General features: G+C 38.7%; 1 protein-coding gene across 4 annotated transcripts in view; it reads right to left on the reverse strand.

Moving 5' to 3' along the window:
- Window positions 1–21094, reverse strand: part of Pan3 (poly(A) specific ribonuclease subunit PAN3) — a 113632-nt gene that overhangs the window by 71566 nt on the left and 20972 nt on the right. For 3 of the 4 annotated variants that reach the window (XR_013107212.1, XM_076923907.1, XM_076923909.1), the window contains exons 4-5: window positions 20656–20726; window positions 9283–9444 (exon numbers count right to left, since the gene is read on the reverse strand). Coding sequence is in view for 3 of the 4 variants with exons in the window: in XM_076923907.1 (XP_076780022.1) it covers window positions 9283–9444; window positions 20656–20726 (233 nt within the window). In the remaining variant the exon portion in view is untranslated. The remainder of the gene's footprint in view (window positions 1–9282; window positions 9445–20655; window positions 20727–21094) is intronic. The other variant, XM_076923908.1, reaches the window with a different exon arrangement.

Consider the following 21094-nt stretch of genomic DNA (forward strand, 5'->3'; position numbering starts at 1 on the left):
AAATAAAAAGGAAGGAACTTAAGAGTAAGACCCAAGAGTAGGAAACAAGGTAAGAAACCATCAGTAACAGTAAAAATGAAAGTAACTTAGAAGGACACAAGGAGTTCTTAGTGGAAGAAAGACATGACAGATAAAGACAGCAGCATCTATCTAAAGGAGACCCAACTAAACAATGAATAGATTTATAAACAAGCTAGGCAGTGCATACAAAGTTATTTCTGAGTGTGTACAACTGTGCTGAAAGGAGAAATGTGTTTGAGGAAGAATATACTGGAGTTTGTTTTTTATATACTCGGTTTGATGTTCTGAGGCATACAGATACAGTCCCTATAAACAACTAATAATATACTACTTAAGAGTGACTACAGAGGACTAGAAGGAAGGATCTGGGAATCAAATTTGACTAGAAAGCAAGTCAAGTAATTAAGGTGTGCGATCTGTAAAGAGCTCTATGAGGCGGCAAGAGAATCCCGTGGGGCAGGAAGCAAACACTACACTATGTAACGCTGTACAGGAAAAACTTAATGGTGCAGCCAAGTCATGCGCTACGTGCATGGCTGCAATTACAGTAAGCACGTTTTTATTACTCCCTGCCCTACTCTTTGCTCTTCTTTGTTGTCACCCTACAAAACAGAATCAGCAGTGACCAGTGCCACACTCAGCCACTACCACATCACTTTACTTGCCCTCTCCTGCAATACACCAGTGACATTCTAGTCCCCTTAGTCTGCTCTTCATTAGCTTTGTATTTGAAAACCCTGTCTCTTCTCTTTGCCCTGACCCCAAAACCCTTCTTTCACTTCTGACAGTAAGTCATCTTTCTTCCTCACAGCTGCAGAGAGGAAGCAGAAAGAGCCCAAAAAGAGAGATGCATGTTGCAGATAACGAAGGCAGAAGTGGAATCACTTAAGCCCTTTACAACTAAATAGCCAGACCCCAGGCATGGAGCTACAGAATTTTGTGTTTGCCCTTCTGGGTTTCAGCCTGTGTTAGTCCAGTTTTTCCTGGCTGTGCTCCCATTTCTTATGGTATATTCTCTGCCACTGTATGTTGGAAGTATATAATTTGTTTTCTAATTTTTTAAAACAATGATAGTTAAGAGATCATTGTGTCAGAAGAGACTTTGGGCTTTTGAACAGTGTTGAAATTGTCAAACACTACAAGGGCATCTAAAATTAGCCTAAATCCATCTGCATCATGATATGGCTATGCCTATGAAGAATATGGAAAAGAATGTAGTTGGTAGATAAGAACTGTTTCCCTAAAGCAGTGGTTCTCAAACCTTCGCAATGATACAGTTCCTCATGTTGTGGTGACTTTCCACCATAAAATTATCTTTGTTGCTATTTCCTAACTGTAAATTTGCTGTTAAGAATCATAATGTAAAATATCTGATATGCAGAAGGTTAAGGCTAACCCTGTAAAAGGTCCTTCTGTTTAAAAACAAAAAACAAAAACAAACAAAAAAAAAAAAAACAAAGAGGTTGAGACCCATAGGTTGACAGCTGATGCACACTACAGGCTTATGTACTTGAACACTTAGCTCTAGCTAGCTGGTGGTACTGTTTGGGGGTAGGGGTTTGGAAATTGTAGCCTTTGATGAAGGAAATATGTCACAAAGGGCAGGCTTTGAAATTTTATAGCCTCACCACAATTCCTGTTCTGTTTCCCATGTGCATTGGTGAAAATGTTATATGCTTGCCAACTAGCATGCCCTCCTCATCGCTAATGTACTCTACCCCTCTAGAACCATAAGCCAAAATTAATCCTTTCTTTACTAAATTGCTTTTGGACATGATATTTATCACAGCAATTAAAAGGTAACTAATACAAATGTCATTAATTTCTGACCAGTAGGTAGCCTTATCCAAATTTTCAAGTGTCTGGTCAAAGTGCAAACTTCAGCTAAGGGATGAATGAAAGGCATGAGAAGTAGCTCACACAAGTAGGTACTAGGCCCCCAAATCTGCTGCACAGTTGCCTAGACATATGAATTCTTTTCCTTATGTATTCTTTCTTGCTGGTTACCAAGATAAGCATGGCATATTTATAAGGTAGAAGGAAGAAATCTTTATATAGGAAGAAATTCTTGAAAAGCCAAATGAAAGATCTGCAAACAGCAGTAAAGACAGATTCTAAGGCACACAGTACAAGGAGAAAACACAAGCCATTACAACAAATATTCAGGTCTGAATAAAGAGTCTCACAGGTCTACCAGCCATTACTTACCAAGAAACAGCAATTTGGGTAGATTCAGGAAAATGAACTGGGTGAGGTGGAAAGGGTGCTGAGGAGATGGAGGCAAGAGAACACTGCATTCACTTTAAGGAACTGCAGTGTAACTGCAGTTCTCTACCTCTCCAAAGTCCTAAGGAGCCCTAACCTAATAATTATCTAACCTCATATAGGCAAAGTCTTCCATTTACTAATTCCAATCTATTTCATCAAATCTACAATGTTCCCATTCCTAGCCCCTAAAGACTAAAACCAACCTGAAGTAGCACTACAACCTAGTGAGTAACTGAAGACCTCCCTAAGCATATCTAAGGAGCTTCCAAAACTTCTCTGAGCTCTTACAAGCGCCAGCTAGAGAAAGCTAGCATTCACAGAAGGATTTGTGATCCATGATACTGTAATGTGAGCCTTCTTATGAAGTACTTCTCAAAGACAGTGAAGTGACAGCAAAGGAGATACTGACAAGTAGACAAGAAAATCAAGTAGATCCTCTCACAACCTTGCCAAGGTCCAGCCTCAGCGTGAGGAAGGTGCTGAGAAAGGTGGGCATGGGAGCAGCGCTGACTCAATGATGACTCGGGAGACTGCAGTGGATGCAAGCTGTCAGTCCAGGTGCTCTCTGTTCCCTGAGCATTCTCATCCTTTTCCTTATTTTCCTTTCTGGCCAGAGAACATAAACCCAGTCTTTTCTTTTTAAAATTACATCAGCAAGGCTTTGGTCATTGTTAACAATATCTAAAAATTCTCAAATTTACATAAATTCTATGAATCCCAGATCAATAGTCCCAACCCTCGCTTCCTCAGAGCAGAAACTAAACACAAAGCAAAAGCACATTTCCTCATAGGTTTTACACAGTCTATTCTTCACAGGTAGCTGGGCACAGCTCTTGTGGTTTCTTGATATAGCACACAGCAGTCTTTAGTAACTATTTCCATGTAAAAGAGAAAGATGACATACTACTAAAATTAAAATGATTCCTTACAAAGTTCTAAAATTTACGGGTAGCTCTCTAGTCTCTCCAGGCAGTATCAACTCCAATTCTTCCAAGTAGCCAGAAAAACAAAGCACTAACTTTTTATATGCTTACCCATCATCTTCTAATTCTCTAACCTTTGTTTCCTCACTCCAGCAATTCTGTGGTCTCGTACTCTCCTTCTAATACCATTTGTTTCTAAGTTATACATAAGCCTTTCTCCTATAAGATAAACCCATCTATCATCCACTTGTATTCTACAGATTCCTATTTTTCTCTTTCCATGCCTTTTCTTCTTGAGACCACTTTAACTCTCTGTCCTTGATGTCCCCAAGTCCACCCTGGCTAATTAATGCAGCAGTCATTAGACCAGTGGATACATGTATCTTATGATCCCAAATTCAAGGCCAAGTCTGGCAATGAACTATTTCTACAAAGGACCATGTAGGCTTTTCTGGCCTTTGTGGTTGTCTAGATCCTTCCCATGGCGCTAAAGAACAAGCAGAAAGGAGGCCTACTCCTCGTCCTCCAGAGCCTCATGGCCATCTGCATTCCTCATTCCTGAAAACTGCATCTGTTTCATTATATGGCATGATTAGCTCCGAGTAACGGGGTAAGTATATTCCCCAGAAAGAGACTCAAGTGAAGTAGTACGGACAGCAGGTCAGTTTTAGGGCAACAGCAACCATCAGCACACGTAGGGGCCATAAAGAGCATCCATCGGTCAGGCAATGTTCCAGCTGCAGGAACTGTGTCACAAGTCTCCTTGTGCAGCCATGCCAGATGCAGCAAAACCCAACAGTCTTCATGTACTTCATCATTTTACCAGGTAAGCAACTATCGCAGTAATGCACAAAACTTATGGCTCATAACTATTCTAAGACTTCTGAGGCAGAATAAATATGGTTTTAATACATCAGTACTTTTAGGCAAATTCTAGTACCTAACACCATAAAAATTTTGTAGAACTTTACATTTCTCAATCCTGTCTTCAAGAAGGTAGCAGATTCTTGCATGGCACACAAGCACACAGGAGGGCACACATCCATACATGCAAACAACCATACACATAAAAAATCTTTACAAAACTAAAATAAAGCAAACAGCTCTGAAGAATGAGACCAATGTCAACTTCTAGCTCCATAAGCATATACATAGATGTATGTACTCATGCATGCATCACACACACACACACAGACACACGGTTTTAGAATAATTACTACAAAATTACACATACTGCTCAGTAAAAGAAAATCAAAGTGGTGTTTACAAATGACCAAAATAGTCTGAAAATAAAAAAAGCATAACTTCAAATATTACACAATCCAATAAAAAAGAATAAGCAGACTAAAGAAAATGACTCAAAACTAGAAAAACTTTAAACTAAGAACTACTAGAGAACTAGAGAACAGTGAGATTCATCTGTTTCCTCCAGACTGAACAGTGATCATAGAGAAGGCCACATTAGCACCATCTCCTGAGGGAAAAGAAACATTTTCAGGCTCCACTTACAATGATACAGGGTAACAGAGGTACAGAGACTCAGTAACATGTTCCAGTGTCTGTGTGCTATGAACCACCTTCCTCCAAGAAAAGCAAGAGCCCATTCAAGTAAAACACAATGTATGCAGACAGGATGACCCAGAAAGGGAAGCCAGCAACAGATCTTAATTAAAAATATCCAATAAGATGCTCAGACACTTAAGTGAAAGGTTTAAGTAGGTCAGAATCATGGGGGTGAGGGGGAGAGGGAGGGGGAGAGAGAGAGAGAGACAGACAGACAGACAGACAGACAGACACACCACAAGCAGACTATCAAAGAGCAGGGATAAAAGAAGACAGAATGATAAGAAAAAAATCTCAGGATTTAGATCTTAATTATTCACAACTGTTTTTTTTTTTTTTTTTCTAAAGCAGTTTTTCATTTGTCAAATGGGGAGACCTTGAGTGTTATATTTAATACAACAGTAACATTTCATGTCTGGTTGTCCATTCTTCGGTTAATCAGCAGGAAACCCTAAGTAGCTCTCATCCCCCCATAGCACTACGCACAGTACTAGAAGGCAAACATTTAGTTTTGCCAGGTGTACTTGTGCTTTAATCCCAGCACCTGCATTGTGTGGCAGCTCCTCAATACCCAACCCAGGCTGTGAACCGATCTCAACCTCAAACAGGTTCAGGGTTGGGACAACCAAAGAATGAGAAGGAAAAAAAAACTACAAAACGTTTGCTTTAAAGAATGGGAAAGCAGCTGAGCTTGGTGGCGCTGGCCTTTCAACACAATACTTGGGAAGCAAACAAACACAGGTGACTTTCTATGAGTTCAGCAAGTTTTAAGTTGCCACACAAGAACTTCAAAAGGGAAACGAGAAGAAAAAGCTTTACACTGAAGCAACAGGAACTTGAGAACAAACTAAGAAACAGGAAGAAAACAGAAACACAAAAACTGAACTGTTGGGAACGTAGGCTGTTTTGAGGTGTGATAGTATCGTTTACCTCCCAAATATTTGTTGAGGAAAAAAAAGATCTCATTATAAGATCTAATTGGGGGACTGGAGAGATGGCTCAGTGGTTAAAAGCACTGACTGCTCTTTCAGAGGCCTTGAGTTCAATTCCCAGCAACCACCTGATGGCTCACAACTATTTGAAATGGGATCCAATGCCCTCTTCTGATGTGTCTGAAAACAGCTACAGTGTACTCATATTATAAAAAATAAATAAATAAATAAATAAATAAATAAATAAATAAATATTAAAAAAAAAAAGAAAGAAAGAAAAAGAAAAGGGGAAAAAAGGATCTAATTGAAAGGCAATGCTCTGTCCTAACTTGAAATGTAACCAGTTACTCTAGAGCAGTGGTCCTCAGCCTTCCTACGCTGTTCCCCTTTAATGCAGTTCCTCATGCTGTGCTGCCCCAACCACAAAATCACTTTGTAGCTGCTTTATAACTACAATTTTGCTACTGTGATGAATCCTAAAGTAAACATCTAATATGCAGATGATCTTAGGTGACCCCTGTGAAAGGACCACTCAGCACCCAGGTTGACAATTGCTGCTTTAGAGCCTTTTCTCACACAGACAAAAACCTGGTAAACCTGAACACACGGAGAAAAGAAAAGGTCAACTTCAAAGCAGGAAAAATGTTCATGATCCTTGGTGAGAGGTGTTTGAATTCTGTTCTCAACTAGGTGATGATGGAAGGTGGGGAGGAAGAGGAGGAGGAGACTTACAACACAAGAAATGATGACGGTGAGATTATGATACCATAAGTGGAAAGTAGAGATACAGTAGAAAGTAATCAGTCTTGAAAGATTCAGCACACAGGCTTTAAAGAAAGATGAGAAAACCTAAGCAAATCTTTTTTTTAAGGGTAGGGCAGGATAAGAGACAAACAAGAAAATGGAGCCACTGACAAAGTCCTCTGATGGAAATCTTAGAGGAGAGGGTCTAGACAAGCAAGAAGAATTAAATACACTTAATTTTAAAAGAATGACAAAAAACAAGTTGATGAAAACTGGCCAGCCAAGCATAAGTGAAAATCTGCTAATTAGGATATTATTTGCCATGTTGATTCTGGAATAGTTTCTTTCAAAACAGAAATGATGCATGCTATGCCTTCTCCGCTGATTTTAACTATATCTTGTATTTCACTCAAATCAGATCACCATAAATCTAAAATGATCAATACAGAAAATAACTGGCTGACTGCTGAGATTGCCATCCCATGTAACAAAGTGTAATGGCTTTTCTAGCTTTCTGGCTTCAATGGTCATGTGTTATTACCAAAAACACCATAACTTTATATTTATAATATCCTTCACTTAACTGAAGAGATGACTCATGGGTAAAGAACACTGACTGCTCTTCCAGAAGACCCAAGTACAGCTTCCCATACCCACAAAAATGGTTCTCGATCATCTGTAATTCTAGTTTTAGGATCTCCAATGCCCTCTTCTGGCCTCTATGGGAACTAGCAAGCACACAGTATACATACATACATGCAGGCAAACACACATAACATTTTTTTAAATGAACGGGACTAGAAAGATGGTTCATGAGTTTAAAAACATTTGCTCTCAAGAAAGACACAAATTGGTTGGTTCCCAGAACCAAGATAACCACCCACAACTCCAAGGAATACAGCTCCAAAGGCACCAGATATAAACACATAGATACACACACACACACACACACACACACACACACACACACACTCTCTATAGTACAATGACCGCCTTGGCTCAGAACTACTACAGGTTCCTGGTTCAAGAATCCACAGATACAGTAATGAGACTAGATGAATACTCTTCAGTAGTTCAGCATGTGACTCAGGTTGGGAGGCATTTTCAAGCTTATAAGTTCTGAGTTGGGAGAACACCTCCATGCTTTAAAAGAAATGTGAAGCATAAAGTGACAGCATTGGAAATATGTTAGGTTCAAATGACATGAAGTCCATTTTTCACACATTAATGAAACATTTTATTCATTCATCCATTTGTTTAAGAGGGTGTTGGAGAGCCTGGAGCTAGAGTTATAGATGGTTGTGAGCACCCAATGCTCTCTCCTCAGAGCCACGTGGTTGTCCTAGCGATTTTAAGAATTAGAACTCAAATGCGTACTCTCTGACTAACCTACTGACTTTACACCTTTGCCTGAGAAAAGGAGCCCAGAACAGATGTGGTGAGAGAGCCAAGAAGGAAGCTAAACCTCAGCCCTGGCAGTGTCCCACTGACCCCAGTTAGCTGGCTGGCCCAACAGATTTTCAGAATTCCATTTTAAAACTGAAAAACATTTGTAATAACCCAAACAAAATAACTTTTTCTACAGATCTCAGAGAAGACAATTTCTTTAAAACTATTAATATATGCTTAATCATAACATATTCAAAACCTTTCAACAAAATTGTTTTGAATATGATTTTGTGAAACTCCCTTGTTAGTTGGTTGGTTTTCTTTAACTTTTAAGTTTCAGTTAGGGAAAAATACCACACTTTGCAGTATTTTTTGGAATAAATTATTCTTGTGCCAAAGTCAATATAGTTATTGCTACTAAATTAATATTACAGAGTAAAATGCTATAGGATCACATTTAAAAACAGAAGTGAAACCAAGTTATTAAGTTTGCATTATCTTTTTGTATACAACATGTGGGGCTTGAAGCTAAGAATATATTTTAAGTACTAATTTATCCAAAATTTGGAAGGAAAAACAAATTTCTAACTAAAGTTATAATTAATAGTACTATCCCTATCATATAACTCCCAATTTTTAAGAATAAAAATATAAGTCAGGTGGCAATGGCACACGCCTTTAATCCCTTGGGTGGCAGAGGCAGGTGGGTTTCTATGAGTTCAAGAATAGCCTAGTCTACAGAGCGAGCAAGCAAACACACACACACACACACACACACACACACACACACACACACCATGAAATAACAAAACTAAAAGGGAAGTTAATATAAAAATGTAAAAATGAAGAAATAGAGCCAACAAGATGAGTCAACAGGATACTCGCTGCCGAGCCTGAGAATCTGATTTGATTCCTGGGACCCGTATGGTGGGCTCCATGGGTTGTCCTCTGACCTACACATGTGCTCCAAGACATACACATGTACAGACATGAACACATGTGCAGCACACACGTGAATGCAAAAATTTAAAAAAAAAAAAAAAAAAAAAAAAAAAAAGTAAACCTTTCCAAGCAGGAGGAGGAAGAAGAGGAAGAAGAGGAGGCAGCCACCAAACAAATATCCTCTGTAAGGCAGACACTGTGGCATGTACCCTTAGCCCTAGTGCTCAGGAGGCAGAGGCAGGCAGATCTCAGATCAGCCTGGTCTACAGAGCAAGTTCCAGGACAGCCAGGGCTACAGAGAGAAAGCCTGTCCCAAACAAAACAACAAATCTATAATGGCGCATTAATAGACTGCTAAGCTCGCTTTGACTTTAGAGAAACAACTGAATGACTTAAGTGTATCCGCTGGGCCAGCCCAGCTTTTCATATCCACCAGCCCACACACAGAGAAAGAAACCAAGAATCACTTTCAAAATATGTCTAAGAAAAATTATTGTTACCTGTAAATTGTTTTCTGTGACTCTGTTCCACCAAACCATATTGATGGGTACTCCTGATTTACACCTGTCAGCAAGGCAGCCAATAGGGTTCTTTGCTTTTCGTGCCTTTGATCCCATCGGAACTAGCCTCTCCTCCAGCATCCCCAGGCGATACTTCCTTGGCTAGGAGAAAGAAGGAAAGAAACCGAGCCACTCCTAACATCCCCACACTAATCTAACCTAATATGATGAAAGTGTGAGAAGGTGGGATAGGGAACAAGTAAAACCGCGAGGGATGGTCTAAGTGTATAACCACCCACCATCTCCCACCCCACCAGACCTCTCTAAAATAATCCACAGTACTCACAGGCTGGACAATGTTACATAAATAACCAATGCTGTAGAGAATTATTATCTGATCTTATAACCTCATGAATAGAAATTAACTTGGTGAATGCTTAAGTTCCCAATGAACTTACCTATTCTCACTGAAATATGGAAAAATGTTTTCAGGGGCACAAAATAGAGATTTAAAAAAAAAAAAAAAAACTCTCCAATCTTCTTCAGCAAGTCATTTCACTATCTTATTTCCTGCTGAAAACTACTCCAATTAAAGGAAGCAACTGATTGCTAATCATTTTGTAAATTATTTTAATTCTGTGTATGATAGGCTAGAATATGGCAGTTACTCTAAAATAGGCAAAGTTAAGATACTGAAAGTACTGAAGTAATATAGACTAAAATTTTAAAAAGTAACAGTAAAATAACAAAAACTTAACAGGTTTTTTAATTATAGTAACCTGAACAGACTAATAGTGAATAAACTGTGCAACAAAATAGCAAATTCATCTGTTAACAAATAAAGTTAGTATGCCACCCTCACAGCGGCTAGCAGAAGAGCTGTATGAAGACGTTAGAGCCTACCACCATCCCTTAATATAGCAAATACAAACTACATTCACTGCACCTTAAAGGTAACATGTGCAGAAATACAACTTACATAAACATGTATGTATATGTGTGTCCCCTTCAGGAAATAAACTGATACATGCTTGAAGAGGCATCTCCTTAAAACACTGAAATAAGATCTACATACTTATTGCTATGCCCTGATATGTAATGTACTAAAAGTACTAAAAATCATTAGAATGCAACATCAAGGTAAGATTTTTTTTTTAATCTAATATAAAGGGAGAATATTTTTGCTGTGATGTTGATGCAAAAAACCTATAATCCCAGCACTCAAGGAACTGAAGTAGAAGCATTCTTAGTCTTGAGCCAGCCCAACCTACAAAGCAAAATTTGACCTTAAAAGTTGAGAGAGACGTGAGAGTTGTCAATGGTTAACAGCACTGGGTGCTCTTTCAAAAGACCCAGGCTCAATCTCCAGCACCCATGTGCAACCTTACGTGCATCTATTAACTCGAGCTCCAGGGTTTCTAACACCCTCTTCTGATCTCTACGTAGAGGCAGCAGACACACACATTGTACACATACATACAAGCAGCCAAAAATACTCACACATAAAATAAAATTTAAAAGGACAGGGGTAGAATCACCAATTTAAAAAATACATAATTTCTAAATTTCTAAACCCTGAAAATACCTATAGAAATTATTCTATGTAACATAGCTCTCTTCGTAAGACCTATACTAATAAGGTGACTAAAAACCTAATCAAACTTGAATTAAGAAAGAATCGACTTTCCCTCCCTACCCAATAATCTCAATGTAGAAGCAGCTCCTTGCATGTCTAAACCAGAGAAAAGGTCTCTGGATGAAAACATTCTCATTTTTTGAATTTCATTTTGTGGCTCATGGCACAATCTCATTTTAAGTGGAACAATTTTAAAGCAAGGTATTTGGACATCATAACCCCTTAGAAAAAGTTAAAATTAAACTCATACACTTTCGTGTTCAAGTCAATTACTGTAAGGCTTTGACATACAGTGAGAATAACAACATTAATAAAACATTTACTATTAAAACTTTGTATTTTAGAAAAATTCTTCTACCTCTACCACAAATGTTAAAATAATATCAAAGGCCAATTAAAATCATAAAGGGGTGGGGGAAGATGGCTTACTGGTTAAGAGCACTGGCTGCTTTTCCAAAGATTGTGGGTTTGATTCTCAGCACCCACCACCATATGCAACTCCAGTTCCAGGGCTTCTGATCCCCTCTTCTGGGTTCCACAGATACTGCACACACAAGGTGTGGACAAAACACTTGTACACATAAGCAAAAATGTTTTTAAAAGTCACAACTGGCCAAAACACTTAAGACAAAGATACTTCAATTCTAAGTATATACTGAAATTATATAACTTTAAATGTTCTATAGCATTTTAAATTCACTTTCTTTTTGACCCAGCTAAAACAGTCAATACAATTTATCTTCCATGTAGCACACTAGTAATATAAAAAACAATTAATTGTATCACCTTTCATCCCCAACAATTCTCATTATAACTGTTTCTTGGTTTTTCCATACAATTCTTACTCCTTACTCTTGATTCCATACCCAGTGCCTGCAACTAACGAGATCTGTGGAACGGAGCCAACAGATACAAGCTCTTCAAGTAAGCAGCCAACAAGCTACATGATTCTGTAGGACACTAAAAAGATCTAAAGCAGAACCATTATTTAAAATAGCAGAAGCAGCTGGTGTGGGGCACATGCCTTTAATCCCAGCAGTCAGGAGGCAGCCAGAGCTATATAGTGAGACCCTGTCTTGGAAGGGGGGTGCAAGGGGGAAGAGAGGGAGAGAGGGAGGGAGAAGGAAAGGAGGGAAAGGAGAGGGGGAAGAGAGAGAGAGAAAGAGAGATAGATATTTAAAAAATAAAGTACCAAAAGCAACAGGGTACAAATTCACAAAGCAAAATGACATTCAAAAAAGAAATGGCAACAACAGGGAGCCCGAAGGTATAGCAAAAAAAAAAAAAAAAAAAAAAAAAAAAAAGAAGTATAGAAAAAAATAGAGGAGCTTATATACACGCCTCACTGCACAGAACAAAACTACAAGAATGTTTCATCTGTAAGCTAATTTCCAAGTCAGCTGGGTGAGTTCTAGAAAAATAAAAATTACAACTGAACATCTGAGAAAAGACTTTGTATTGGAGACTACTGTAGGTGCTTAGAATAGAATGCCACGAAAGCATGCACCTTTCCTTGGAACAGAGGTTGTAGTCTAGGAAGCTCTACAGGAAAGTACGACTCATTGCCACAGTACAGTAATGCACACATGACTGAGGAACCAAGAGAGCAGAGAAAGGCACTTCACAAGAAGGGAAGTGCTTAAGCAGACGTTTAAGGTAGAATACACGTGCCAAGCCAGGAGAAAAGGAGGGAGAGTGCAGGTGAGGAAGGGAGACAGAGTTGGCGGTGTGGGCTGACTGTGTCTGAAGTTGGAATGGAGGCCTAAGGAAATGCAACTGAAGATCAAAGCACAGTGGCACTGAGGTCATGCATCACTAGGGAGTTAATGAAGAGACACAGATGGAAGCTTGAAAACAAAAACAAAACATTTATTCTATCATAACCTATGACAACAAATTTGTACCTCAATTGGCAAAGGGAATGGTTAAGAAAGAGCTGACAGAAGTGGATGCATTTCAGAGAGAAAGTTCTACAGAAATTTGGAGGTGGTGTAGGCATGAAACTGGAAGCAGGTGACAAATCGCTGGACTCTGGCAAAGAGGTCTCAGTCAAGTGTTCTCAAATTCAGCACTCCACCCTGGATAAATCTTTACAGTGGGGTGCCCATGCCTTATTTATAAAGGCTTATACTGTCTTCCCTAGTAGATTCCTACAGCAGCACTTTTACCACACTATCAACACAACTGTCTTCAGGACTTGCCAAATGTTCTCTCCACATGGGGTGGGTGCACTGCCTCTGGCTAAGTGCCATGGCAGACCATGGGGGTGAATGTAACAAATGCAGAGTGCAAAGGGACTACCCAGAGGCTCAAAACTACTGATTAGCTGAAAGCAGAGATTGACAGAAAAAGATAATCAAGTGGATGGCGAAGAAGAAGGGAACAAATGTTCTGTGAATTTTGCTTCAGCACAAGGCAAACATACTACTCTCCTTCCCCTTAGCTTCTAAAATCCTCAATCGTTGAAAATTGCAATTAACAAAAAAAAAAAAAAAAAAAAAAAAAAAAAGGCAAATACTTGCATTGATCTTGTTTCCAAACAGCCTGAGTGCTCCTCTCTTACTAATTATTATGAAATGTGGACTTACATGCCCTCTAACAAACAGCCTCTTCCCTGGGTCCCCCAGCAAGCCATCGCACAGTAGAGTCCCCAGTGTCTTTGTCCTGGGGTCAAATACCCAGTGGTGCCTACAACACCCTACTCTTTTCCTTTTCCCCTTGCTCTCTCTCGAAGACATACATTTTTTTTTAACCCAGGGTCTCAAGATTTTCTACAAAGATGACTGATTTTTATAGCTTACAAAGTTTAAGAGTTAAGACAGTAAGATAGGAGTAGCTAAACACTGTCTTACTTTTTTGTCAGGATTTAGTTTTAAAGGCATCTTGAGCACAAGTTTTCAAGAGAAAAAAGGTTGAAAATATATTCTAGAGTAGAAGTGTAACCAGCATGAGGATCTTCGGCAAGTGTAGCTCACAGGATCACTTGCCTGGCATTTCCAAGGCCCTGGGTTTCATCCCCATGAAAGATATTTTGAAACAACTATTCTGATTCATTCAACCAGAAGTGAGGCCTAAGTCTCATTTCTACACAGTACCCAGCACTGGCAGGCACTGCTCATCTAAAGACCACACTGGAAAGGGTCAGGTTCTCAAGAGTCAAAACCAAATGAAAACAACTGATGATAGATACAATGAAGATGGGAGATACCCTCAAAACTGAAGGCTTTATAGCATCATAGCTTTCTTCTACTTTGAACCTTGACTTAAAATTCAAAGCCTTCAAAGCCATTACTTAACACCTCCTCCTACCCCCATTTTACAAAATCCTTTCTTTCCTCAGGATTTGGCCTGTGACTTAAGATTGAGGGATAGCTACTCTAATCCCTAACAAGGCAGGTTACCTCTCTCTACTTATGTATGCACTTTTATGCTGTTTGGGATATGGCTGTGGGGGAGAAGAGTTGCTTTTGAGACAGGGTCCATGTAGCCAGAACTGCTTCTGAATGCACTGTGTAAGTGAAACCTTAAACTCCTGACCCTCTTACAGCACAGCCACTTAAAAAAAATTTCATTCTCTCACTCAAGATTTCAGTATCAGCCTTTTTGTCCTTAGAAATAAATGAACCGTAAAATCTGTTCTTTTTTCAAAAACATTTAGAATCTAGAGAAGGAAAGATGTCCACTTGTGTAGAAAATAAAAGCTAGCACTAACAGGCCAGTGCTCACAGCATGGAGTCTTTAGTGACTACAAGGCAACACCAAAGCACTGCACACCACCCTCATCAACAATAACAGACCAGAGAACAAAATGCTGTCCCCAAACGTTTCCCTTACCTCAAATTACAAGAAATCCCTCTAAATATCAAATTCATAAGCAAGGATTTCTATTATTTGTACTATGAAACAATGACTAAAAAACACATGCTCAAAAAAGTTAAAAGTCATGAACACAGGGCAAACACATATCCCTTTGCTTGTTTAGTGACAGTCCAAATCCATTATCTTCTACAATAACAATCCAACATCTCTCTCTCCGCAACTGATGTGAAGTCCATTGACTAAAACCCAAAGCTTACTGCACACTTATTTCCAAATAAGCATGCTGTTCTCCCAAAATCTCCTCTAACTCCAAAAGGTCATCCCTTGGTTAACTAAATGACCTAATTATTTCAGTATATCTTTACTTATACAAAATAATTATAAAATTTTAATTCCATTAATGATCAGTATTAAACGCATTGGAGTACAAACAAGCCAGTAAAACTAATTAAAGCCAATTTTGTTACACAGGCCTTACCTTGGATGACCATGTATACAGATGCAATTCTCTCTCCTGCCTTTGCCTTTGGGGTGCTGGGTTTACATGTATGCATGGGCCAACAAATCTGAGGTCACAGGTTTCAACACAACCATGTCTATGTGGTGTGGGAATCACCATCGGATCCCCAGGTTTGTTACAGCAAGCACGTTATACACTGAGTTATCTCTCCCCAGTCCCTTGTTTTGTTTTTGTGAGACAGGGTCTGAGGTAGCCCAGACTAGCCTGAAATTGTGGATCTTCCTCATTTCTCCTCCTTAGTATGAACCCACATTTGATCTACGCAGTTCTGGGGATCACATGAACCCCAAACATCACATATGCTTGCCAAGCATGTATGTAAGACAAGCACTCTCTACTAACTCAATTATTTCACCAGCCTGACATTTTAAAATTTAACTTATATCTATATGCCTGCTTAGTCAAATCTTTAAATGAATCTACGCATCTTCAAAATTGTCCTATTATGATTTGAAATGAGAAATAATGAGAAGTAATTGTGCTACATACTCAGAGGTTAAATTTCTAAAGTGCACAATCATAAGCTATAAAAGACTATCTGACAAGCTCATGACATCACACCAAACATCTTACATCTGTAAATATGTTTAATATGCACCATTTTATGGAGCTAATGTCCATCATTACATCAACTTTATGGAGTCTAAACAAATCTTAAGAGAGGTTAAAATAAGTTTTCTACCCTCTCACCACTAAGGAGGTCAGGCTCGAAAACCTGTTCTCTTAGCTGCAGTGCCCCGTTCTCTACGAAACACATCACAATCCAAATGTCATTATCTAAACCTAAAACTCTCTCTCTCAATCTTACCAGCATGAAGGAAGTGGTAAGAAACAGTAAGAGATGATAATCAAAGAAATAAAGCCTTGAAGATTAACTCACTATCTTTCTTCAAAAATAAAGGAGACAATTAAGAACGCCAATTATCAGGCTGGTGAACACAACGTGGGCTGGCTGAAATCATCTTTACTAATTCATTCCCACACCTACATCCTAGGCAAACAAACTGAACCACTACCAAGGCCACACTCTTGGTAACAGGCATACTTCGTAAATTCAATGACCGCAGTAAGGTACATTAAATTCATAATGATCTACCTCCTCTAAGGTCTGAGGTAAAGCACCATGTATTTATTAAACAACTGTTGCTACATAAAAACTAACTCAAAAATCTCTAAAGTTTGAAGACTGGATGACAAGTATGTCCAACAGTGTTATATACTGTGTAAAAAAGGTACATACTTCAGTTCACTTGTTTGGGTGTGATATTTAAACTCCACGTTACACACTACACGCTACAAACCACACACACACACACACACACACACACACACACACACACACACACACACACTTAAACAACCTCCAAAACAAAATGTGCTACCTTGGGGGTGGGAGGAATCAAAGACAAAATTCTCTTTCAGTCATGAATTTGAAGAAATCTTTCTTAGAGCCACATGCACACCTTTACTGCCAACACTTAGGAGGCAGAGCTAAGCGGATCAAGGTCAGCCTGATCTACATAGTGTCAGGCCAATCAGAGCTACGAAGATGCCCTGCCTCCCCATTCCATCCCGCCCCCAACCTCCTCCCCAAAAAAATGAAAGAAAAAATTTTTTCTTAGTTTAACACAAATGCTCACCTTACAACCAATTAAAAATAAAGTATTCTGTAGAAAACAGGAAATACTTTATAATCAGTAAGCTTTGTGGTGGGGACAGTACACAGTCTTAAGTGGCTAGAACCAGGAAGACCAGAACTGGGCTCAAACAAAGCAATAATCAGGGAGAATGCTGCCACTGAATTGTACTCTGAAGCAAAATAATCCACAAGGATCTCCTACCACCCACATTACATCACAAACCACACAGGTGAGCTATCCCCCTTGGTCCCACTTCTCTCATACTAACTATGAGCTTTAAAATCAAGAGAATAAACATTCCAGAAATCTTGGTGCATCGTGAAATTAACATTAAAGCCTTTAAAAGTTGACAGAAATGAACAAGTTACCCCACATTAAAACTGATGTTTCAGTCTTCAGTCTTACTGACTGAAAGTCACTAAAAAGACCAAAGTACCTTAAGAGTGTTTTTATTCTGGGATAGGGAAAAAAATAATGAATTTAAGTGACCAATCACTCTGAGAGAGAGAAAAGGGAATCCAAGAATCTCAGAGTGCTCATCTGCCTGAACTTACACCAACCACATGCGGTGGCCCTGCACAAAACTACAGCACGGCAAGAACGACATCCAAGCCTGGAGTACCGCTATCACCTGTGTTCCTGTAACTTTGATAAAAGAATGCTTTGTTTTCAAAAGATTTGATACCCAATATTTACATCTGATTTAGTAGCTCCACACCAGTAGCCAACTTTAACTGTACCTTCCTTGCTGCTAAGTTTTGTGTATTATCTCTAATCTCTAGTATATTAACTCTCATTTTAAAAACAAAAGTCATCTTATAAACAAAAAGTAGCATTTTTTAGGGACTTAATTCTCCCATAGACTATAAAATGAAAATTTATTTCTTCTAATATCTATCTTGCCAAAGAATAATTACATACATTTCATATTATAACCTTTTCAATTTACGTTTATTCTTAAATCAAGAAAAACAAAAATATCAATGCTTCTCAAGCATAAATATAAAATCATTTAAAATTATTTCTTGTGTATCATGGTTCTATTGATTTGTGTAAAATTAAAAATGAATTACAAGAAAAGTAATTATATTATTTGATGCCACAGTATTATCAAGTTGCTACAGGTCCTTTCTAAACTCCACTGAGGCTGGATCTAGTCCCTGTGGTTCTATCTGTAATGACCAAAGTCATATATATGTTCATATATGGAATGTTCATGGATCTTCTCATATATCTAATGACAGATGATGGCCATGAACCTTTTCACACTACTTTTCACAGCACATTTTACTTCAATAAGCTCCTAAGAATACTAAGATGTCCAGCTCTAGTCCCTAAGTTTCTATGTAAACGGCAGTATAAGAGATTGCTGAGGCCCCTTCCTTTCTAATCATGGGTACCTGCTCCCTAGATTGCTTAGGCTTCTCCACAGTCTTCACTATCAAACATCTTTTCCTTATGTGCGCTCATGGATCTAGAGAGTTTATGACTGTTGGGATCAGCCCACCTGATATTTTGGAAAGTAACTTACCTTTCAGGCTATGAAATGATAGTGAATGTCCTACTACCTTTTCTGACATTAAAGTATCAGTGAGTAATTATGATACCCTGCTTAAATAAGCATGTAATTTAAGAATTATAATCTGTATTTACTTCCATGGAATTGCACCATGCACATACCCACAGAAATAGCACATACTACCTCAAACCACTGGAAGAGCCCTATCTGTCTGTCCTCCCTGTCACATGATATTAAATGTCAACAGCAGCAAAGGAGATTTCCCAGTCAGATCCCAACACTTCTGATTTACAGCCACTCAGGTTTTGGAAAGACAAAAGATAAACATCCTATTTAGAATGTGCCTATGGTTTCACAAATGGGAAGATTACAATCTATGATGGACAAGGTTACAGGGTTAGAGGTCCAAAGACCTCAGAGAAAAGTGTTTCCCTCTATTATTATTCTGCTACTATTACAATACATTCTAATACTAAAGGCCAGGCAGAGCAGCTCAAGCCTCTAGGTCTCAGGAGGCTGAAGGGAGTCACTCCAAGTCTGAGGCCAGCCTGGGCTACAAAGCACATAAATCACATACTAATGTTTCCTTTACCATTTTCTTCTAAGGAAAACACAAAACAAAACAAAACAACCCCCCGCCCCAAAAAAAAAACATGTGTTGTATTTTTCCCTTAAAATCTTCATTAATTTTTACTGTATTTTTCAAAAACAGCTATGAATAGTATATTTCAGCTGTTTAAGATACAGCCAGTTAGTTTAATTTTCATAGGAATGCTTTTAAATATTCAATTACCATCCTAATTTCTACTCAGGTATCAGAAACAACCCTTACTATAGCTAACTTTTTTTTAACTAAGAGAAAGCTGTTAGAGGGACCAATAAGAAAAAGGGAAGTCTTCTCTTTTTCTATAAAGAATGCTAGATAACTCATTCACAGGTAGTGGCTGCTTTTCCACTTTCCCGCCATGACAGCTTTCAGTGCTACTTCTCACTGCCACCAATGTGTCCTCTTGTGTCCACCTCTACTACATCCAATCTGTGAGGAAAGGATGTAAAGTAAAACTAGCTTTATTCTTGCTCAGTGTTACACACCTATTTCACACGTACAATTCATCAAGTCTGGGAATAAGCTTCGTTATGAAACATAATCACCTCTGTCTACCAAATACTTCATGCTACACTGCCCTCTGCCCAGACACCTGACCCTCAAACTCTTGTTCAGTTCATTCTTAATAAAGTCAATCTTTAATTTGGGAACTTTCTCTCATTAGTTATGGGGAAAGAGTGTTTAAACATCACAATAACAACCATCAAGATCCTGGATCCAGCTGCTACTGGTCCTAAGCAAATGACCAGCTTCTCTGACTACCCAACAGCCTGGCTCGCATTAAGACCCAAAGGCATCAAACTACTCATTTCAACTTTCCATGAAATCAGTCCTTATAAAGTTCTACAATGGTCTACAACTTCAACTCCAAACTACATCAAATTAAATCAAATTTATAACATAAACTTAAGCATGGTGGCACATAATTATAGCTCTAGCACTTGGGAAACTGAGGAAGGAGTGCTGTGAATTCGAGTCCAGCCTGAGCTAAGGAAGACTGTTGTCCCGGCCCTCCTTCCCCTGCACCCCCTCCACAAAGCAAAATAACAACAAACAAATCCATAAAATTTTAATTAAAATTTAGTTCTAAACAGTTGGGTCAATTACGTAAAGTTGTAAATCTTAGGTTTTGTATCGAGTACAAATTATGGAAAACCCTTTGAAATTTAGTCCATAAACAAGTGTTTAAAAAAAAAAAAGCTAAAATGTGGTTAAAATGGCCTACACTGAGTCATAGTAATAGCAACAGAATATATGAAGAAAAATAACAAAAAGCAAGCAAAAGATGTCATCTCTTTGCATAAAATTTTTCACCTCATGCATACAGACCAAAGGAAATTCCGCATAAGAGAAGAGCCATTAGGCATGGGGGTACTGCATGCCACAATCCCACCACTGAGGAGGCTCAGGCAGGAGAACCATCATAAATACAAGACCAGCCTGGGCTATGCAAGATCACAACTCAAAAAGCCAAAGCAATGACAGAAAGCAAAAAGATAAGGAGAAATTTAAGTCAAGAAGAACACCAAGCCCATAAAAGGTCTTACGCCCACTAAGGAAGATGCTAGTACTCGGTACCCGATGTCACCTCGAAACCGCATTTAGTTGTACTGGAATTCCAATTTCACCTACCTTCCTTCTCTGGGAGATGTTGAGGGCACCGAAGTCATTAAACAAGGATGAAGCAGATGAAGTCAGAGGATCTGGAAGGCAAGTCACACAGGTTTCCAGACAACTCAGATAACAAGCAAGGCTGACAAATGTTAACCTGGCAGTGTTTCAACAGCAGCACAATGCTGCCCAGAAGAACAGCAAGCTCAGTGCTCAGACAACCTGCATGTTCAATGCATGAGACACAAACTGATGATACGTCATTCAGCCTGTAGTGCTGTCTGCCCAGTCAAGTATAAACCTCTATGTGAGAAAGCATCTGATCCATTAAAACAAGAGAAAAGTAAAATACAATACATAAATCTTTTTAGTCACATGACTAGGGGTATGGTTTTCATGGAAGAAAGTCTAGTTATAGTAAACACTTGTGTAAGACTGTTCTTGGGATAATAAAGGGGTC

The sequence above is a fragment of the Arvicanthis niloticus genome, chromosome 24 (genome assembly GCF_011762505.2).
Source record: "Arvicanthis niloticus isolate mArvNil1 chromosome 24, mArvNil1.pat.X, whole genome shotgun sequence".
In the NCBI taxonomy this organism is placed as follows: Eukaryota; Metazoa; Chordata; class Mammalia; order Rodentia; family Muridae; genus Arvicanthis; species Arvicanthis niloticus.